The sequence below is a fragment of the Trachemys scripta genome, chromosome 10 (assembly GCF_013100865.1).
Source record: "Trachemys scripta elegans isolate TJP31775 chromosome 10, CAS_Tse_1.0, whole genome shotgun sequence".
Classification (NCBI taxonomy): Eukaryota; Metazoa; Chordata; order Testudines; family Emydidae; genus Trachemys; species Trachemys scripta.
In genome coordinates this window covers 40,883,326-40,899,091 of record NC_048307.1, presented here as the reverse complement: position 1 = coordinate 40,899,091, position 15,766 = coordinate 40,883,326, and the positions used below count along the sequence as shown (strand labels likewise).

Here is a 15,766-nt window from a genome sequence, read left to right as displayed (position 1 = left end):
TAATTGGCCTCTCAGAGTTGGTAAGACAACTCCCACCTGTTTATGCTCTCTGTATGTGTGTATATATATCTCCTCATTATATGTTCCATTCTATATGCATCCGAAGAAGTGGGCTGTAGTCCACGAAAGCTTATGCTCTAATAAATTTGTTAGTCTCTAAGGTGCCACAAGTACTCCTGTTCTTCTTTTTGCAGATACAGACTAACACGGCTGTTACTCTGAAACTTATCCTGAAGGGGGAGAGATAGCTCAGTGGTTTGCACATTGGCCTGCTAAACCCTGGGTTGGGAGTTCAATCCTTGAAGGGGTCATTTAGGGATCTGGAGCAAAAATCTGTCTAGGGATTGGTCCTGCTTTGAGCAGGGGGTTGGACTAGAAGTCTTCCAACCCTGATATTCTGATTCTTGTCAACTGTTGGAAATGGGCCATCCTGATTATCATTACAAAAGGTTTTTTTTTCTCCTGCTGCTTATAGCTCACCTTAACTGATTACTCTTGTTATAGTTAGTATGGCAACACGCATTTTTTCATGTCCTTTGTGTGTGTGTATATATATATATCTTCCTACTGTATTTTCCACTGCATGCATCCAATGAAGTGGGTTTTAGCCCACAAAAGCTTATGCTCAAATAAATTTGTTAGTCTCTAAGGTGCCACAAGTACTCATTCTTTTTACCAGAGAGGTATGAAGAGGCCTTAGTGAAGTTTTCTGGGATTTACTCATTACTCAGAATGCTTTCTGCAAATAATAGTTAGCTTGTACCTAATGCATGAGCAGTTTGCTGTGGCCAGTGTGTAGTCAAAATTCTAGCTGTTTTGACTGGCCACATAAGTCATATGGTATGGTAGGGAGCTCTGATTTCACAAACTTTATTCTAAACTCATGTTTGTGGTTTTATTACAAAAGTGAAAGTCACTTTATAGAAATATTTTGCACTATTTGTTCAATATTAGCTGTTCCCGCAAAACCTCCCAACTGCTTGAAGGCACTGTGGTCTAGTAGACAGGGCACTGGACTGGGACTCAAGAGACATGGGGTTTATTCCTAGTTCTACCACTTAGCTGCTGTGAGAGTTTGGTCAAGTCACTTCCTCTCTTTGTGACTCAGTTTCCCTTCTTACCTTTTGTCTCTGTTTAAATTGCAAACTCTTTGGCAGGGGGCTATCTTTCACTAGGTGTCTGTACAATATCTACCACAAAGCCACCTAACACAATTTCAAGTCTCACTTGAGGCCTCTAGGTGCTAGTGTAATATAAATAATACAGCAACTGGCTGCAATTTTGGGGCAACAACACAAAAGGGTCACAAACACAGGGAAAAGGTTAAAAATTTCAATGCAGAGTCTCAAGAAAGATTTTGCCCAATTCAAATACTGTTGTTTATGACATGGCAGGGGTGAACTGGTGGGCGGAGTCCGTGAGTGGGTGATCAAGTGTTCTTCTCCAATGGAACACCATCCATCTGATTTTTTTTTAAATCAGTAATTCCAGTTGCCCCCCCCCTCCCCTCCCCCAAGTTTGATTCTGCGAGTGCACCCTTTAAACAGCATGGCCCAGATTGTCCTTTACCTTCAGTCCTCTTTACACTGCTCTGGCCACGTTATGCAGGAAGTCAGACATGATCAGAATGGTCCCACTAGGCCTTAAATATCTATGAATCTATAAATATCTATGAAAGGGGCCTTAAAGTGAGCATAAATTACATCCACTCTCATTGTAAGCCTCCTTTAAGCTGCTGGGGCTGTGTACAGAGATCTCAGTGTAGATGAAAAACCAGCTTCAAGTTCTGATTATTTTTTTTAATCCTTTACAAGATTTTTATAAGGGTTTTTCAGCTCCTTTGCGGATGTTTCGAAGGGTCTTTTCTCCAAGGGAGATAACGACTGATGGAGTACACCATGGAATCAGTGAAACTGATTCTACACCAAGTGGGTTCAAGTACACGAAGAAAACAAATGGAAGAAAAATTCTCCCTTGTATTCCTTTCAGATTCAGCAATCATAGGTGTGCCTTGGCTTCCATGGTCAGGCACAAATGTGCTTTTTCAAACTGCCCTTTCAAAACACTGCTTCCAGTGCCGAGGGTAGCCCCTGTCAGAGCACAGCCGTTCAGAAGTAGGTCAAGCTGTGGATCTCAGGTGGGAGCCAGTGCCACTTCAAGCTTTGCTTAATGGACACTGACCATGTCCCCTATTTTAACCATAAAGCACTTTCCCTGGTGGGGATTCACATTGGGAAGGCAACAACCAACCTGCTGTCAAAACTGGGGTGCTAGGTGTGGATAAGGAAGGCTTATCTCAGCTCTTGGGGGGTCAGCTTGGAACAGGCAGCTTCTTTGAAACTTTGCGTGCTAATAAATAATGACAACTGGCTCTTACCGAGCACTTTTCCCCACGGATCTTGCTGTCTTCCAGTCTGAAGGATCTCAAAACATGTTACAGATTAATACATACAGCAAACACTTCAGCAGCCCCTGACATTCTCTCTCTTCCGGGCTGAGGCTGGGCAGCTGCGTTATTTGTGACAGCTTGGAGCAACAATGAGCCAGGAAGCGAAGAAGAAAAATGCATCTGATTGAAATGGCAGTGGTTGGGTATAATTAGCCATAGTGGCATTTGGCCAGGAGGTTGGCCATAAGGCCCTTTGCTGTTGTGAAAAGTTCCAACAGGCCTTGAAAGTGCATAAGTGCTCAGGATTTCCATGTAACATCTCACCCATTAAACATTGCAACCGCGTTGGTTCAGTCCTGACTTAGATGGAAGAGGGTTGGCTTCTGCCCCTCAGCTCACATGTGCATTCTCTCAGAATCACGACCTGGCAGAATCAGGGCAACTCAGGCACTGAATCATCCAACCCCACCTCTAGGCTTTTCCCTGGAGGTCTTCATTCCAGCACTGACCTGGCCTCATCCCACTCTGTTTATCAGTTCAGACAGGATCCCACAGGAGTCTCAGTTGCAGAGTCAAAAACACACAGGTGCCAAGAATCCAGCCTCGAGATGAAGGACTCCAACTAAGCAAGAGCATTTGATCATCTCCAGTGGGCACTCTTCATTTGACATCACCTCCAGCGCAAAGGTGCCCCGTTTTAGGCGCTTTCCCAGCTCAGCCTCCGTTACTAGAGCTTTCTGTCTGAATCACTCTGCTAGGCCGATTCTCAGGATTTGTTACAAGAACAATGCTTCACCCTTCCCTCTGAGGATCTCAAAGCACATTAGGGACATGACAGGATTTAGCCTGATGAGGCAGATAAATATCACTCTCCCTGTTTTACAGGGGAGGAAATTGAGGCATGGAAAGGCCAAGTGACTTGCTGAAGGTCACAGAGCCAGGACTAGGCCAGAACACCTTCCTATGCCTTAACCACATGGCCCAGCCTCCTTTCCGGGGAGCTGAAAGACCCTTCTCTTCTAGAGCTATTATTGTGTTTCCAGCCACAGGACAGCAGCTATCAACACTCCTGCTTTCTCTCTCTTCTTCCCACCAAGCCCTAGCTCTGCTCCCTAGTCTAGTGTTATCATTTCTAATCTTCCCCTTTGGCAGATATCGATCACTCTCCAAAGGGGAGAAGGATTAGCTGTTAGTCACATAACACATGGCTAGCTGGTTGGCCTTTTCCTTCCATCAAGCCACCCATGATTCTGGCCAACTGCATCTCTGCAGCAGGGCTACAAGTTTGCCTAAAGGCCCCCCAACAAACCAAATGTGACCCCATAGGCAAATACCAACCAGATGGTCCTGATGGTGCATGATGCCTTCTAGGCTCCAAAGTGGCCCTTAGGGCAAAGAGGGGACTGCCTGTGTTTCACTGACTCTTTGGTGCTGAAAGCAGTAATTCAAGAAGGGTTTGATCATTGCTTAGACACGCAGAGTTTCTCCTGCTGCCTGCACCTCCCACAGCACAGGCTGGGCTGAGTCAGGAGAGAGATGCAAAGCAACAAGCCACAATAAGCAACCTGCCCCTCTGTCCTCTGCAAACCCTTTTCAACCTTCATGCCCACAGATTCTTCGCCCTGAAGGAATTCCAATGAGCCAAGAGATAAGTGCAGCAGGATTTACCCCACAGATTCCTATGCAATTGCTGCTTGCATCTCCCCACCCAGTCACTGATCCTTGGCTATTTTTTTAAAGCTCTGTGCTATTATTTTCCAAGATGGGTTATTTTGGGCAAGGCACCAGAGCTGGATTGTGGCTGTGAGCTCTGGCCAAGAAGAGGCACGGAGAGGTATATGGCTTCCAATGCCAAGTGGGGATCTGGCTAGCTCAATCAGCTCCTCCCGACTTTGACTGCGTGCCATGTGCACTCCCCTTTGCATCCATGCCCCTGCCTTTGCCACATCACTAGTGTTGCCAGCAGTGCTAAGATGGGGTCTGATCCAAGGCTTACTAGAGTCAATGGAAAGACTCCCGTTGACTCCAAGGGTTTGGATCAGGTCCCTGGAGCAGCAGCTCTGCTTCCCAGCCATTCTATGCATTTCCCCTGCACAGGGGTGCAAGGTTTGGGAGGGGAATTCCTTGCGATGCTGCCCACCACATAGGCCCAGGCACAATCCAGCCTTGGGAGGAGCGGTGGAGGGGCAGCAAGAGCAAAGAAAGATACCCTTGGAGCTCAGCCATAGTTGAATGTGGTTTAGTATGTTTTCTCATGGACACATTATAGAGAAAGCTAGTCATGCCCAAATGATTCCCAGTAGGAGCTTCTATTTTCACACAGGGAAATGTCCCAAATTTCTGCCCACAGCTGGTGCCATACCCTTTGGAAAAGCTGAGCCAGCCCCTTCAGCTACTGCTGCTTCATGGCTGGGGGAATGGAACAAAAACCCTGGAGCATGCTCATTCACCATCTAAGGGCCAGATCCTCAGCTGGTGTAAACCAGCAAAGGGCTGTGGGAATCAACGGAGCCACATTGATTTACACCAGCTGAGAATCTGGCCTTGAGATTTTAGCAGACCCTGTTGATGCACCACCCAGTTTGTGACATCACACACTTGCTCCCTGCCTGGTCTGATAGATGCAGGCCTGCCACTTGGACAAACCAGCCAAGGGAGGTTGGAAATAACTTGCTCCCATGGCAAAATTCACTGGTATAGGGGACAGGAGAATTGTTGACCTGAGGGTTAGGTGTGGGCCTCCTGGATCCTTTGATTTCAGGGTTTCTCTGTGAGATTTGCCGCATTCTACAATTTTATGTGAAACAATTTTAAGTTTCTCTCTTTCTGCTGCAAAGATCCAATCTTCACAATGCCAAACTGGAAGGCTGCTACTCTTGTCACCCAGGGCAGCATGCAGCAAACTGTAGCTAAACATTCAATTGGATTCATCAGAACAACCTTAAGGAAGCAATGCCTATTTGGTATCATTTAAGAACAGGGAATGTGTCTCCTTTCTCCACCCCCTTTTCTTTAAAGAAGGGAAGGAAATTAAATGTAAAAAAACGACCTGACTGCAGCACTTTACAGTCCAAAGCACAGCAAGTCATAATAGCCAATGGGGAACCCAAACAACACTAGCTCTACTACACTGTTCACACAGGTGGAATGTCTAGGTTACTTCTGTGATTCACAGGCACAGCTTGGTATATTAGGTCCTGATCCACGTGGGGGCCTACTGGACCCAATCCACCAGGGGTCAGATGCCCTTAGCTCTACACTGGGCCTGATCCAGTGTGGAGTTGGGTAGCCCATGGCATTGAAGTCAATGGAGTCAAGGGCAATCGGGAGCCCTTCTTGCTTCTTGGAAATCATCCACCATAAAAACAAAACAGGCACATGTGGCCGTGCTAAGGGCACTGCTGGGACTGAGCTATTGCATTCGCTCATTTGGGGGGCATCACCTCTCTCCTGTGAAAGGCTATCCTGAACCTGGAGATAGAGGAAGGCATAGAAATGGGGGCTGGATTTTCCACTGACATGGTGGGGGAGGGGGGTGTCAGCAGTCAGGATATGCACTGGTGACTTGACTGTCTGGGTTTCAGGGCAATAGGGGAATCTAATTTGCCCCCTACACACACACACACACACACACAGAAGAGAGGCTGTGCCCACAATAGGGGACTGGGATAGAGGGAGGAACTGACACACACACACTGCACCCACAATAGGGGCTGGGGAGACACACAGTACCCACAATAGAGGATACACACACACACACAGGCTGTACCCACAACAGTTTGCTCCTCCGAGCCAGCCCTGCTCCATGAGGGGAATTCTTTAGGCATGGCAAAGCCTGGAAGTTTGGCCCGCTTTGGGGCTCCCCATGGCGCTCCCGCCCCAGCGGCGCTCACCTCCCGGAGCTCCTTGGCTACCTCCTTGAGCTCCTGCAGGATCCCCTCCAGCTGCCCGATCACCATTTTCATGCGGCACCTGATCTGCTCCCTCTCCTTGCTGCTGCCGCCGGCGGGATCTTCACTGGGCTGCGTGTCCTGCGAGTCCCCGGAGCTCATCCTTCACAAGCTGCCTGGGCGCCCGGCGCTGTCCATGCTGCTCTCCCCCAGCCCGGCCTTGCCTCCGCGGAGCCCCTCTAGGCCGGGGAGAACTCACCATCTTAACGTCCCACGCGCCAGAGAGCCGCAGCCGCGCTCTGCCTCCCGCCGCTCTTCGCCCCGACCGCTCACAGCAGCGGGTCGCGGGCCCAGATTAACCGAGCTCCGCGCCCGGGACGCAGCCGCACGCCCATGGGACCGGAGCGCTGCCCGGGCGCAGGGAGCCGCCTTCAGCAGATGGCCGGGGGAGATCCACTGGCAGATGGACCCAGAGCGATCGTTTCCCTGCTCCCGGCTAGCGAGAGAGGGCGGGCACTGCCCCTCTGCCCGGGGCTCGCCGGCTCGCCAGAAAGGGCATCGCTCCGGATGTCCCGCAGAGGCTGGAAGCAGCGCCGCCTCTTCCACCTGCTCAGCCTCCCCGCCTCGCTTGTGCCGCGCACGGAGCCCCCATGGGCCGGCTCCGGGCACAGCGGCCACCTGTCCGGGCGAGCCTCGCCCACTTGGCTCAAGGGCAGCGAACGATGCTCCTGGGATATTCGCAGAGGGGCGAGCTCGGAAAACGCCTCGCAAGATCCACGGCGACTTCCAGGGCTAGGGCGGGTGTCCTGGGGCTCGGGGGTCCGCCGGCCTGCTGCGGAGAGAGACCAGCAGCGCGTCACGATGCGAGCCGGGCAGGGGCCCCGAAGGCCGGACTGGCCCTTGGCTGTGCGGGGCGGGACAGCTTCGCCCTATCCATCCCTGCCAGGGCCAGCGGAGCACCCGGAGCCCAGCCCCCGAGCCAGGACCCCGGGGCGCCAACCTCCGAGCCAGGATCGCAAGGGTCCCCCCTCCCATCCCCGACCCTTTCTTTCCTGGGAGGGGGGAGGTGACCCAGATTTGGAGCCGGCTCCGCGGGGATTGTTCGTGTCAGCAAAAGGAACCAGTCCCCCCTCTCCCCCCCGGACTCCCTCCATGCCCAGCCCCTCCCGGCGCAGTAGCCAGCCACGAGTCCCCATCGCTGGGGGAGGTTAAACGAGGAGGCTGCACCCCAGCTTCTGGCTGCCGGCTCTGCGCGCAGCTGGGGCGCCGCACCGGGCTGTCAAAAGTCGCCGGGCCGGCGGCTCTGCTACCGCAAAGTTTATTTACCAGCCACCCCGCGAGAGCCACAAGCCACGGAAACCAGCCACTTACTACCCAGCAGCGAACAAAACCGATCCGTCTCTCCGTTTCCAGCTCAAGGGTTCCGGCTGCGGCTGCCCCGGGGTCACGAGGGCCAGCTCCGCGGCTCTTCCTGGCTGCTGCTCCCGGGAGATGCCATCCTGATCTGTCCCTGCCTCCCCCCTTGGAGCAGAGCCTGCCGGCGGGCAGGAAGCACGGAGAGGGGAGATGGGCGCGGGAGGGGGAGCGCCCTGTTGTTATTCTGGCTGGATCGCCGCGAGTGGAGGAGCGGAACCTGCTCACAGGAGGAGGGGAGCTGCCGCGTCGTGTGCGGGGGAGGCGGCCGCGCTCCCCCTGTCGCCAGCGCCGCGGTGCAGTGCCACTCGTTCGCCTTCGCTCCGGTGGCCCATCGTGCGAATGGAGCCCGTGGGCCGCTCCACAGGTGCCAGGGTCTCCGGCCGACACACAGCCCTCCTGGGGGTCCCGCAGGTCGCCGGGCGGGCTCTGCCACCGGCCGCGCTGGAGCTAGTGGGCTGGGCACTGCAACCGGGACGGCTACCGCTGCAGCGGCCGCTCCTTGGGCGCGGGGCTCGGCCCCAGGCTGGGCTGCTGGCGGGGGGGCGCCGGAGCTGCCCACATGGCGGGGGGCCCAGCTGCAAGCGGCTCAGATCCCGCCCTCTCGCCCGCCCCGGGAGGCTGGTGCCCGGCCCCTGGCGCCCAGCTCCGCGCGGGCAGGGGCGGCCATGGAGAGAGCTGCAGTGGGAGCGCGCCGCGCGTCCTGCCTGGAGCCGGGCTGGTGCCGCCCGCGGCCGGGGCTCCGCACACAGGCGTGTGGCTGGTGCTGTCAGCGAGGGGGCAGAGCCAGGCAAAGCAGCCGGCGCTTAAAGGGGCAGAGCGCGCTGGGCCGCCTGCGACAGAGGGGGTGGGGGTGGGGGGGCAGCGCCCGACTCTGCCCGGCGAGAACCCCTCCCGCCCCCGGCTGACTGCAAGGCTGGTCAGCTCCAGCTGGGCCCGTGCGCAACGGAGGGCGGTGGCATTTGACAGGCAAGAAACTGAGGCATACAGAGGGGCAGAACCATGCCGCGTCCCCCAGTGGCCAATGGTAGAGCTGGGACTAGAGCCCCTGTCTGCGCTGCCCCATGGTCTATCTCCTCGGTCACTGGGAAGGCATCTTGGCTGGTGGTCTGCACACAGGCCTGCTGGCCAGGAATATCTGGAGCCTAATTCTGCCTCTGCTACAAACTGGTAGCATGGCCTTTGGGCAAGTCACATTCTCTGCCTCGGTTTCCCCATGTGTACCACTGGACCCAACTCACCAGTTACATGGTGCTTCATGAATGAGTCAACAGTGTGATGCTGTTGCAAAAAAAGCAAACATGATTCTGGGATGTATTAACAGGTGTGTTGTGAGCAAGACACGAGAAGTCATTCTTCCGCTCTACTCTGCTCTGGTTAGGCCTCAGCTGAGTATTGTGTCCAGTTCTGGGCACCGCATTTTAAAAAAGATGTGGAGAAATTGGAAAGGGTCCAGAGAAGAGCAACAAGAATGATTAAAGGTCTTGAGAACATGGCCTATAAAGGAAGGCTGAAAGAATTGGGTTTGTTTAGTTTGGAAAAGAGAAGACTGAGAGGGGACATGATAGCAGTTTTCAGGTATTTAAAAGGGTGTCATAAGGAGGAGGGAGAAAACTTGTTCACCTTAGCCTCTAAGGATAGAACCAGAAGCAATGGGTTTAAACTGCAGCAAGGGAGGTCTAGGTTGGACATTAGGAAAAAGTTCCTAACTGTCAGGGTGGTTAAACACTGGAATAAATTGCCTAGGGAGGTTGTGGAATCTCCATCTCTGGAGATATTTAAGAGTAGGTTAGATAAATGTCTATCAGGGATGGTCTAGACAGTATTTGGTCCTGCCATGCGGGCAGGGGACTGGACTCGATGACCTCTTGAGGTCCCTTCCAGTCCTAGAATCTATGAATCTATGAATTAATGAACATTCCCAGGGCAAATCCCCACCCTGCTGTGGCCACCCAAGGCCTTGCTCTTCCCCTGCAAAGAAGCCACATAACTGCAGTCAGCAGCCTCTTGTGGCCACCGCAAAAGTGCAGGGGAGGGAGGGGCCTGTGTGGCGCTCCAGAGAGAGGCCAGTAGATTTGATACTTAGCCCTGAACACACCTACCTACCATGGACTGTAAGGCAGCTACATCCCTGCTGCACAGGTGCCCATGCCCTTTCTTCAGGCAGTGGTTCCCAACATGTGGCCCACGGGCTGCTTGCAGCCCAATCAGCACAGAGCGGCGGCCCATATGACCTCCCCAGGGCCATACAGGTAGTATTGGATGCAGCCCACAATGGTAAATAGGTTGAGAACCACTGCTTCAGGGGAAGGGATGGTCCTGCCCTCCCATGGGTCCTCTCTCCCATGTCCATGTGCTGCAGTCACAGAGGGGTAAGAATCTCCTCTCCCACCACGTTGGTTGTAGGCTGCTCTGATTTACACTGCTGGGAGTAAGAGGAGACTCAGGCCATGTGGCACACTGCACAAAGCAGAACCTCAGAGCTGCTGGGCTCAAGGAGGCAATCATCCCTTTACTTCCAAGCCCTTCATCTGTGAAAACACACAGCACTGAGCCCTCCAGCTGCAAGGAGCTGGGGTACCCAGAGGCAGCTCCCAGGAAGGGTAACCATAGTAGTGTGATTCAGAACAAGGTAGGCGCATGCGTGCACCAGGGAGCCACCACTGCAGCTGGGAGCGTGCAGCCAGCTTGGGTTGGCAGGCACACAGTAGCTCTGTTCTAGCTGCATATCAGGGGGTAACATGGGCAGTGGCTCAGGTTAGATACCCAAGTATTCACTGGTCCAGCTGGATTGGAAGCTGGTGGCTAGCCCAAGCCCTGCCCATGCTACTCTTGGTTACAGCTAGCCTAAGCAGAGGAAGTGTGTCTCTGTGCTCGAGTTGGGAAGCACTGTCACAGCTGCAGTGTAGATGCACCCTCAGAGGAGCCTCTCTTTATTAGTTTCACTGTCCTGCTTTCAGATGCCCCCAGCCTCCCCTGGAAGTAGGGTGACCAGACAACAAGTATGAAAAATCGGGACAGGGGGTGGGGGGTAATAGGAGCCTATATAAGAAAAAGACCCCAAAATCAGGACTGTCCCTATAAAATTGGGACATCTGGTCACCCTACCTGGAAGATTTCTGTAAAATAAGGGCCAGGTCAGGAAAGAGCAAGGCATACCAATGGACACGCTCAGTGAAAGGCAGCTCCTCCCTGCAGGGGGAAGGAGGGGTCGCCTAGCTTGTCTCTAGTCTCTCTGGAGGTTCATAATGCTGCTCATCAGTGGTAGTTGAGGGCTAATCCCTGAGCCTGTCCACCACACAACCTGCATCCTTCCTCTGAATCCCACCTCCAAACCCTACTTCTTTCTCACAGTGACCCTGGCACAATGTCATCTAGCCTCATTGCATCACCTCTTGCTGCACCTCCCTTCGACTGCAGCTTCTTAAAGCATGGACCAGGCTTTCACTCTCTCTGTAGTGTGCTATACATACCTGGAATGCTGTGAGCTATATAATTACATCCCCCAAAACGCTATGTTAAAAGAACACTAAGATTTCACATTTCAGCAATCAAAAGTTAGGAAATGCCAGAATTAAGGCTGCCTGTGTCACCTTAATCCAGCCCCTTGGCTTCACGCCATGATCACATATCACTTCCTCCACAGGACCCTTGCTGCCTTCAGTGAATGAGGAATTCTTCAATATTTCTTTTAATCCTCCTCATTCAGTGTGTGGCCCACATGCCATCCAAATCCTGCAATGAATACAGAATTACTAATTTCCTTTCACAATAGTATCTGAGCACTCCCCAAAAATTAATGAATGTATCTTTACAGCATTCCTGTGTGATTAGGTGGTTTTATTATTCCCATTTTAAGGCTGGGCAATTGAAACACAGAGTAAAGGTCAAAATTGCTAACAGTGGCCACTAATTGTTGGTGCCCAACTGGAGACACCATGGGCCTGAGTCTTCAGAATAGCTCACATTTTTATTGCACTTTAGATGTCCAAAGCTCAGTTCCCAGACTTCAGCACCTCCATGGCCATCTCACCTTGAACACCCAGAAAACAAGCCATACGCAACTAGTGGCCACTTGTGAACATTTTGGTTTAGGTGATTTGCCTCTGCCACAGGAACAGGAATGTACAGAGTCAGGAAGCTTGGGTTCAAATCCAGGTTCAGGAGGGAAATGTGCTTTAGAGATTGTAGACCCTCAGCCTGGTTCCCCCTCCCATGTATCTACCCTGAACTCCCACTCCTTGTAACAGGTTTGCCTGAGCCAAGCATCCCATGGAGCAGGCTTAATTCATTTTCCATAAAATTAAGGTAATACTTCACATGGGCATTAAATTCCAAAATGCAGATCAGGGAGGCAGGAGCTGGGAGTGGACAGGAGTGTTATAGGGTGCACCAGGCATTTGCAGACCCTGATCCAACCCAAATACCATCAGAGCTGGGCACTGGACCAGGGTGAGTTCCTGAGGCTTTAGAAAAGGCCCAGCCTCCCACCCCAGCCACAGCATCACCCACAACTGGCATTTGAAAGCAGCAGCCAGTTCTTTTTATCTGGCCTTTGGGGCCCTGACTAGCATGTCCCTGCCCTTCTAGCCACTGGAAGATCAAGGCTCACTGGTTCCACCAGCAGCTGATCCTTGCTGGTCCTCTCTTTCACAAGGAGAGTTTCATAGGGCAGAGTGCCCCAGGGCATCTGCCATGGGGCAGCAGATGCCTGCTGCTCCCCATCACACTCTTATCCCCCCAACTTCTGCCTCTACCCCTTCTGCTCCTATCCACATATCCCACACCCCAGCTCCTGCCTTCCCCCTCTCTGCACCTATACACCCCTCCCCCTAGTCTCATCCATCCCTCCACCAACTCCTGTCCCCCTCCCCCTCTGCTCATCCCCGCCCTCCAGACCCTGCAACCTCCTGCACCATTCTTCCCCCCTCTGTGTGTCAGTCAGGTGGCTTTCTCCTTCTTCACCTTGCTGCCAGGGTAGAGCATCAAGAGCCCAGGACAAACAGACTCCCTGCTCTCAGTTCCTGTGGCCCGGAGAAGCAATTCCGTGGAGTCCCACTCAGCTACTGCAGCCTCAGGATGGAGTGTGCTCAGTCATTCTCAGAGGATGCTAGATGTGTCATGCCACTAGCACACAGGATCTGGGAGAGGGTGGAGCATGCTCAGTGCAAACAACTTTCAGAGATTTTAGCTGCTAAACTAGATTTTGCAGAGGCTCAGAACTTGGCCAAAATTTGGCCACCTTTCATGGGGATGGCAAAAGGCACATCCGTGGCACCAGGGCAGCTCCTCTGCCAAATCTGAGTCCCTGCTTCAGCTGTATTTTTTGTTTTTACCATGGACAAAACAGTGTATTTCCCCCTAACCTTGTTCTTGGAAATAGCTGAACCATATCATTTTAAACTTAAAAAAAAAAAAAAAAAAAAAAAAAACAACAACAACATAACCAGCCTGAGGCAGACATCTGGCATGGGGAATTTCAGCCCAAACTGTTAAAGTTTGGCCAAGTGATAAGAAACCAAAACCAAGGTTTTATAATGGGAAATGTTGGGCAACCTTACCTATAAATGCTGCTACCTGCTGTCTATAATTAAGTGGCTAGTGTATGTGCACACAACATATTGGATGGAATCAAATTGCTCAACAATGTGTCATACACCCTGCACTGCTAACAGATTAGCCTCTGACTCCTATTATAGGCACCTGTATGGGTCCGGATAATGCTGATCCTCCTGTTATAGGCACCTTTGTTTTTGGAGCAGGAATATCTGAGGCCTTGCCTTACTGTTGCAATGATGATCTAGAGGGCCACAGCGGGACAGCACTGTGGACATAGCCTGTCTGTATCAGGATGTGTAGAGGCAGGAGAAGTGAGCTGGAGAGCAGTGTGGAGGATAGACAGAAAGTAGGTTTTTAGGAATGCAAGAGTGATGCTGTGTGTTAACAGACTGACCATAACAAAGCTCTGGGTAGCCAAGCACATGGTGCATTTTATGGTGTAGCACAGCTGATGTGATGTTTTCACAATGAAACCTGAAACCCAAAAAGGAAACTCACCTGGTCTTAGGTTTTGTTGCAGACCTGAGCCTTAGACCAGAATAACTGAAATTTCATGAAGATTTCTGAACACAGGACCAGCTGGGATAACAAATCCACAGCTCCTTAAGGGTGTGACTTAAACCCAGGTAATGTCCAGCCATTTCAGATGATCATTTTCATGTATTTGTACCCAAACCTCAACTGGTCCAAACCCCAAATGAACACACGAATACCCCCAACTAAAAAAGCCATCTGCACTCAGCCCTGATGCAGATGTTTGCTTTAGTAGCAGGTTATTGTGAGCTTCCTATGTGCCCCCTCATGACCTCAGGGTGGTCCCGCAAGCAGTCCCTGCCTTAGTTTCTCCTTTCAATGGGCTTCTTCAATAATCCAGATAATTTTGTCCATTCTCACCCCTTTTTGGGTGTGGCTTATTCAAATAACAAACATCCAAAATAAAGTTCTCAAGTCCAGCCACTCACCCCCTTACCAGGTCACTCCCAGGCCTTTCCTGCCTGTAGCCTCACTCCCTGAACCGGGCTGTCTGCTGGAGCCTACTCTTCCTGATGGCTCAGGGTTCTCCCTGCAGTAGCTATCATCTCTCTCACTACACTGTGGGCTCCCTAGAGAGTCCCTCTCTGACACTTCCTTCTGCTCTTCAGGGGGCATCATCTGATCCCTGCTCAGGTGTGTCTAGTTAGTAACTAGAGTTGGCTGCCATCTGGCCTTTAAAAGGCAGGCCACCTTGTTACGCGAGTGAATGCTTGGTCTCTGCACTGGCTCCAATCCAATTCAGGGATGGATAGCATAGGGAAGTAGCTAGATGATTCTTCTAACGCTAATCCATTGGTTCCCATTCAATAGTACGATGGTACCACTTGAAAATTACCCCATCAGGTGTCTGTCTGTCTGTTCAGTGATGTAGGTGAAATGGATTGGTGGATCTCAAAGTCAGTTCCTAGAAGGCAAGTGTCTACATCACATAAATACATCCCTGCAACTGGCTCCACTGTTGGCAGTATCTGCAGAAAGCCCAAGGACTGAAATCGCCGGCCAAACACTCATTGACGTCCATGGGAGCAGGATCGGGCTCATGAGCTACCATAGGAATAGGATCAGGGCCCTGCGCATTTAGGGATGCACACAGATTATTCTGCAGAGGCAGGAGCTGTGGGCAGCAGAGAATTGTAATTTAGAGGACACTATATTGCAGCCAGTAGCGTAGCTAGAGGGGTGCAGGGGAAGCAGCCACTTCCCCTCAGCACATTTTTCAAAAGCGGCGCCTGCCAGGCCAGCGCTGGGCTCCTGCAGGCAAGGGGGGACAGCACGGCCGGAGGAGCCATGGGGGGCGGAGGGCGGGTGCGGCCAGAGGAGCGAAGGGGCCGGCTCCTCGGCCATCGCGCCCCACACTCAGCGTGGCCCCAACATCGCCGTGGCCGCTTCCTGCGGCAGCTCAGGACTCGGCGGCTGAGCGCTCCCTGCCCCTGAATGCAGCAGCAGCAGCATCTCCCGGCAGCAGCTCGCGGCCGCCAGCCCCGCCACGCCGTAGGTCAGGCCCGGGCCAAGGGAAGCAGGAAGCTACCGGGGGGCGGGGGGGAATCTGCCCGCCCGCCAGCTGCTGCCCGTCCCACTGCTCCACTCCCCCCAGCCCCCAGGAGAAGCGAGCAGCGCCCACCCGCCACCCCTTCCCCATGCCCGCAGCCTCCAGCCCGGCCTCAGGGCAGGGGGGCAGCCCACACCGCCTGGAGCTTCCCGTGAGCCTCTCCCCTCCCCCTCCTGCGGCGGCTGCCCAGCGCGGTGTCATGGCTTCCTCCGAGTCTGAGGTCGCTCGGCAGCTGGTGAGTCCCGCCCAGGGGGCGTGTGAAACTTTCTCACCTCTTCTCCCCCCGCTTCTCCGACCGCACCCTAAAAACTTCCTCGGCCATGCTGTGCCGTGCCCGGCCCCCTCTCCCCGGACCGAGCCCCTCCAAGGGGGGGCGCAGCATGGCCACAGGAGCCTGGGGGAGGCATGGTGCGGCTGGAGGAGCCAGCCAAG

General features: G+C 53.0%; 1 protein-coding gene across 3 annotated transcripts in view; it reads right to left on the bottom strand.

Annotated features, from left to right (window-relative positions):
* Window positions 1-8,430, bottom strand: part of INSYN1 (inhibitory synaptic factor 1) — a 100,366-nt gene extending 91,936 nt beyond the window's left edge. The window contains exons 1-2 of one of the 3 annotated variants that reach the window (XM_034784166.1): window positions 7,651-8,430; window positions 6,283-7,111 (exon numbers count right to left, since the gene is read on the bottom strand). In XM_034784166.1, the coding sequence (XP_034640057.1) occupies window positions 6,283-6,441 (159 nt within the window). In that variant the 5' untranslated portion in view covers window positions 6,442-7,111; window positions 7,651-8,430. The other 2 variants (XM_034784167.1, XM_034784168.1) reach the window with 2 other exon arrangements.
* Window positions 8,431-15,766: the final 7,336 nt, after the last annotated feature.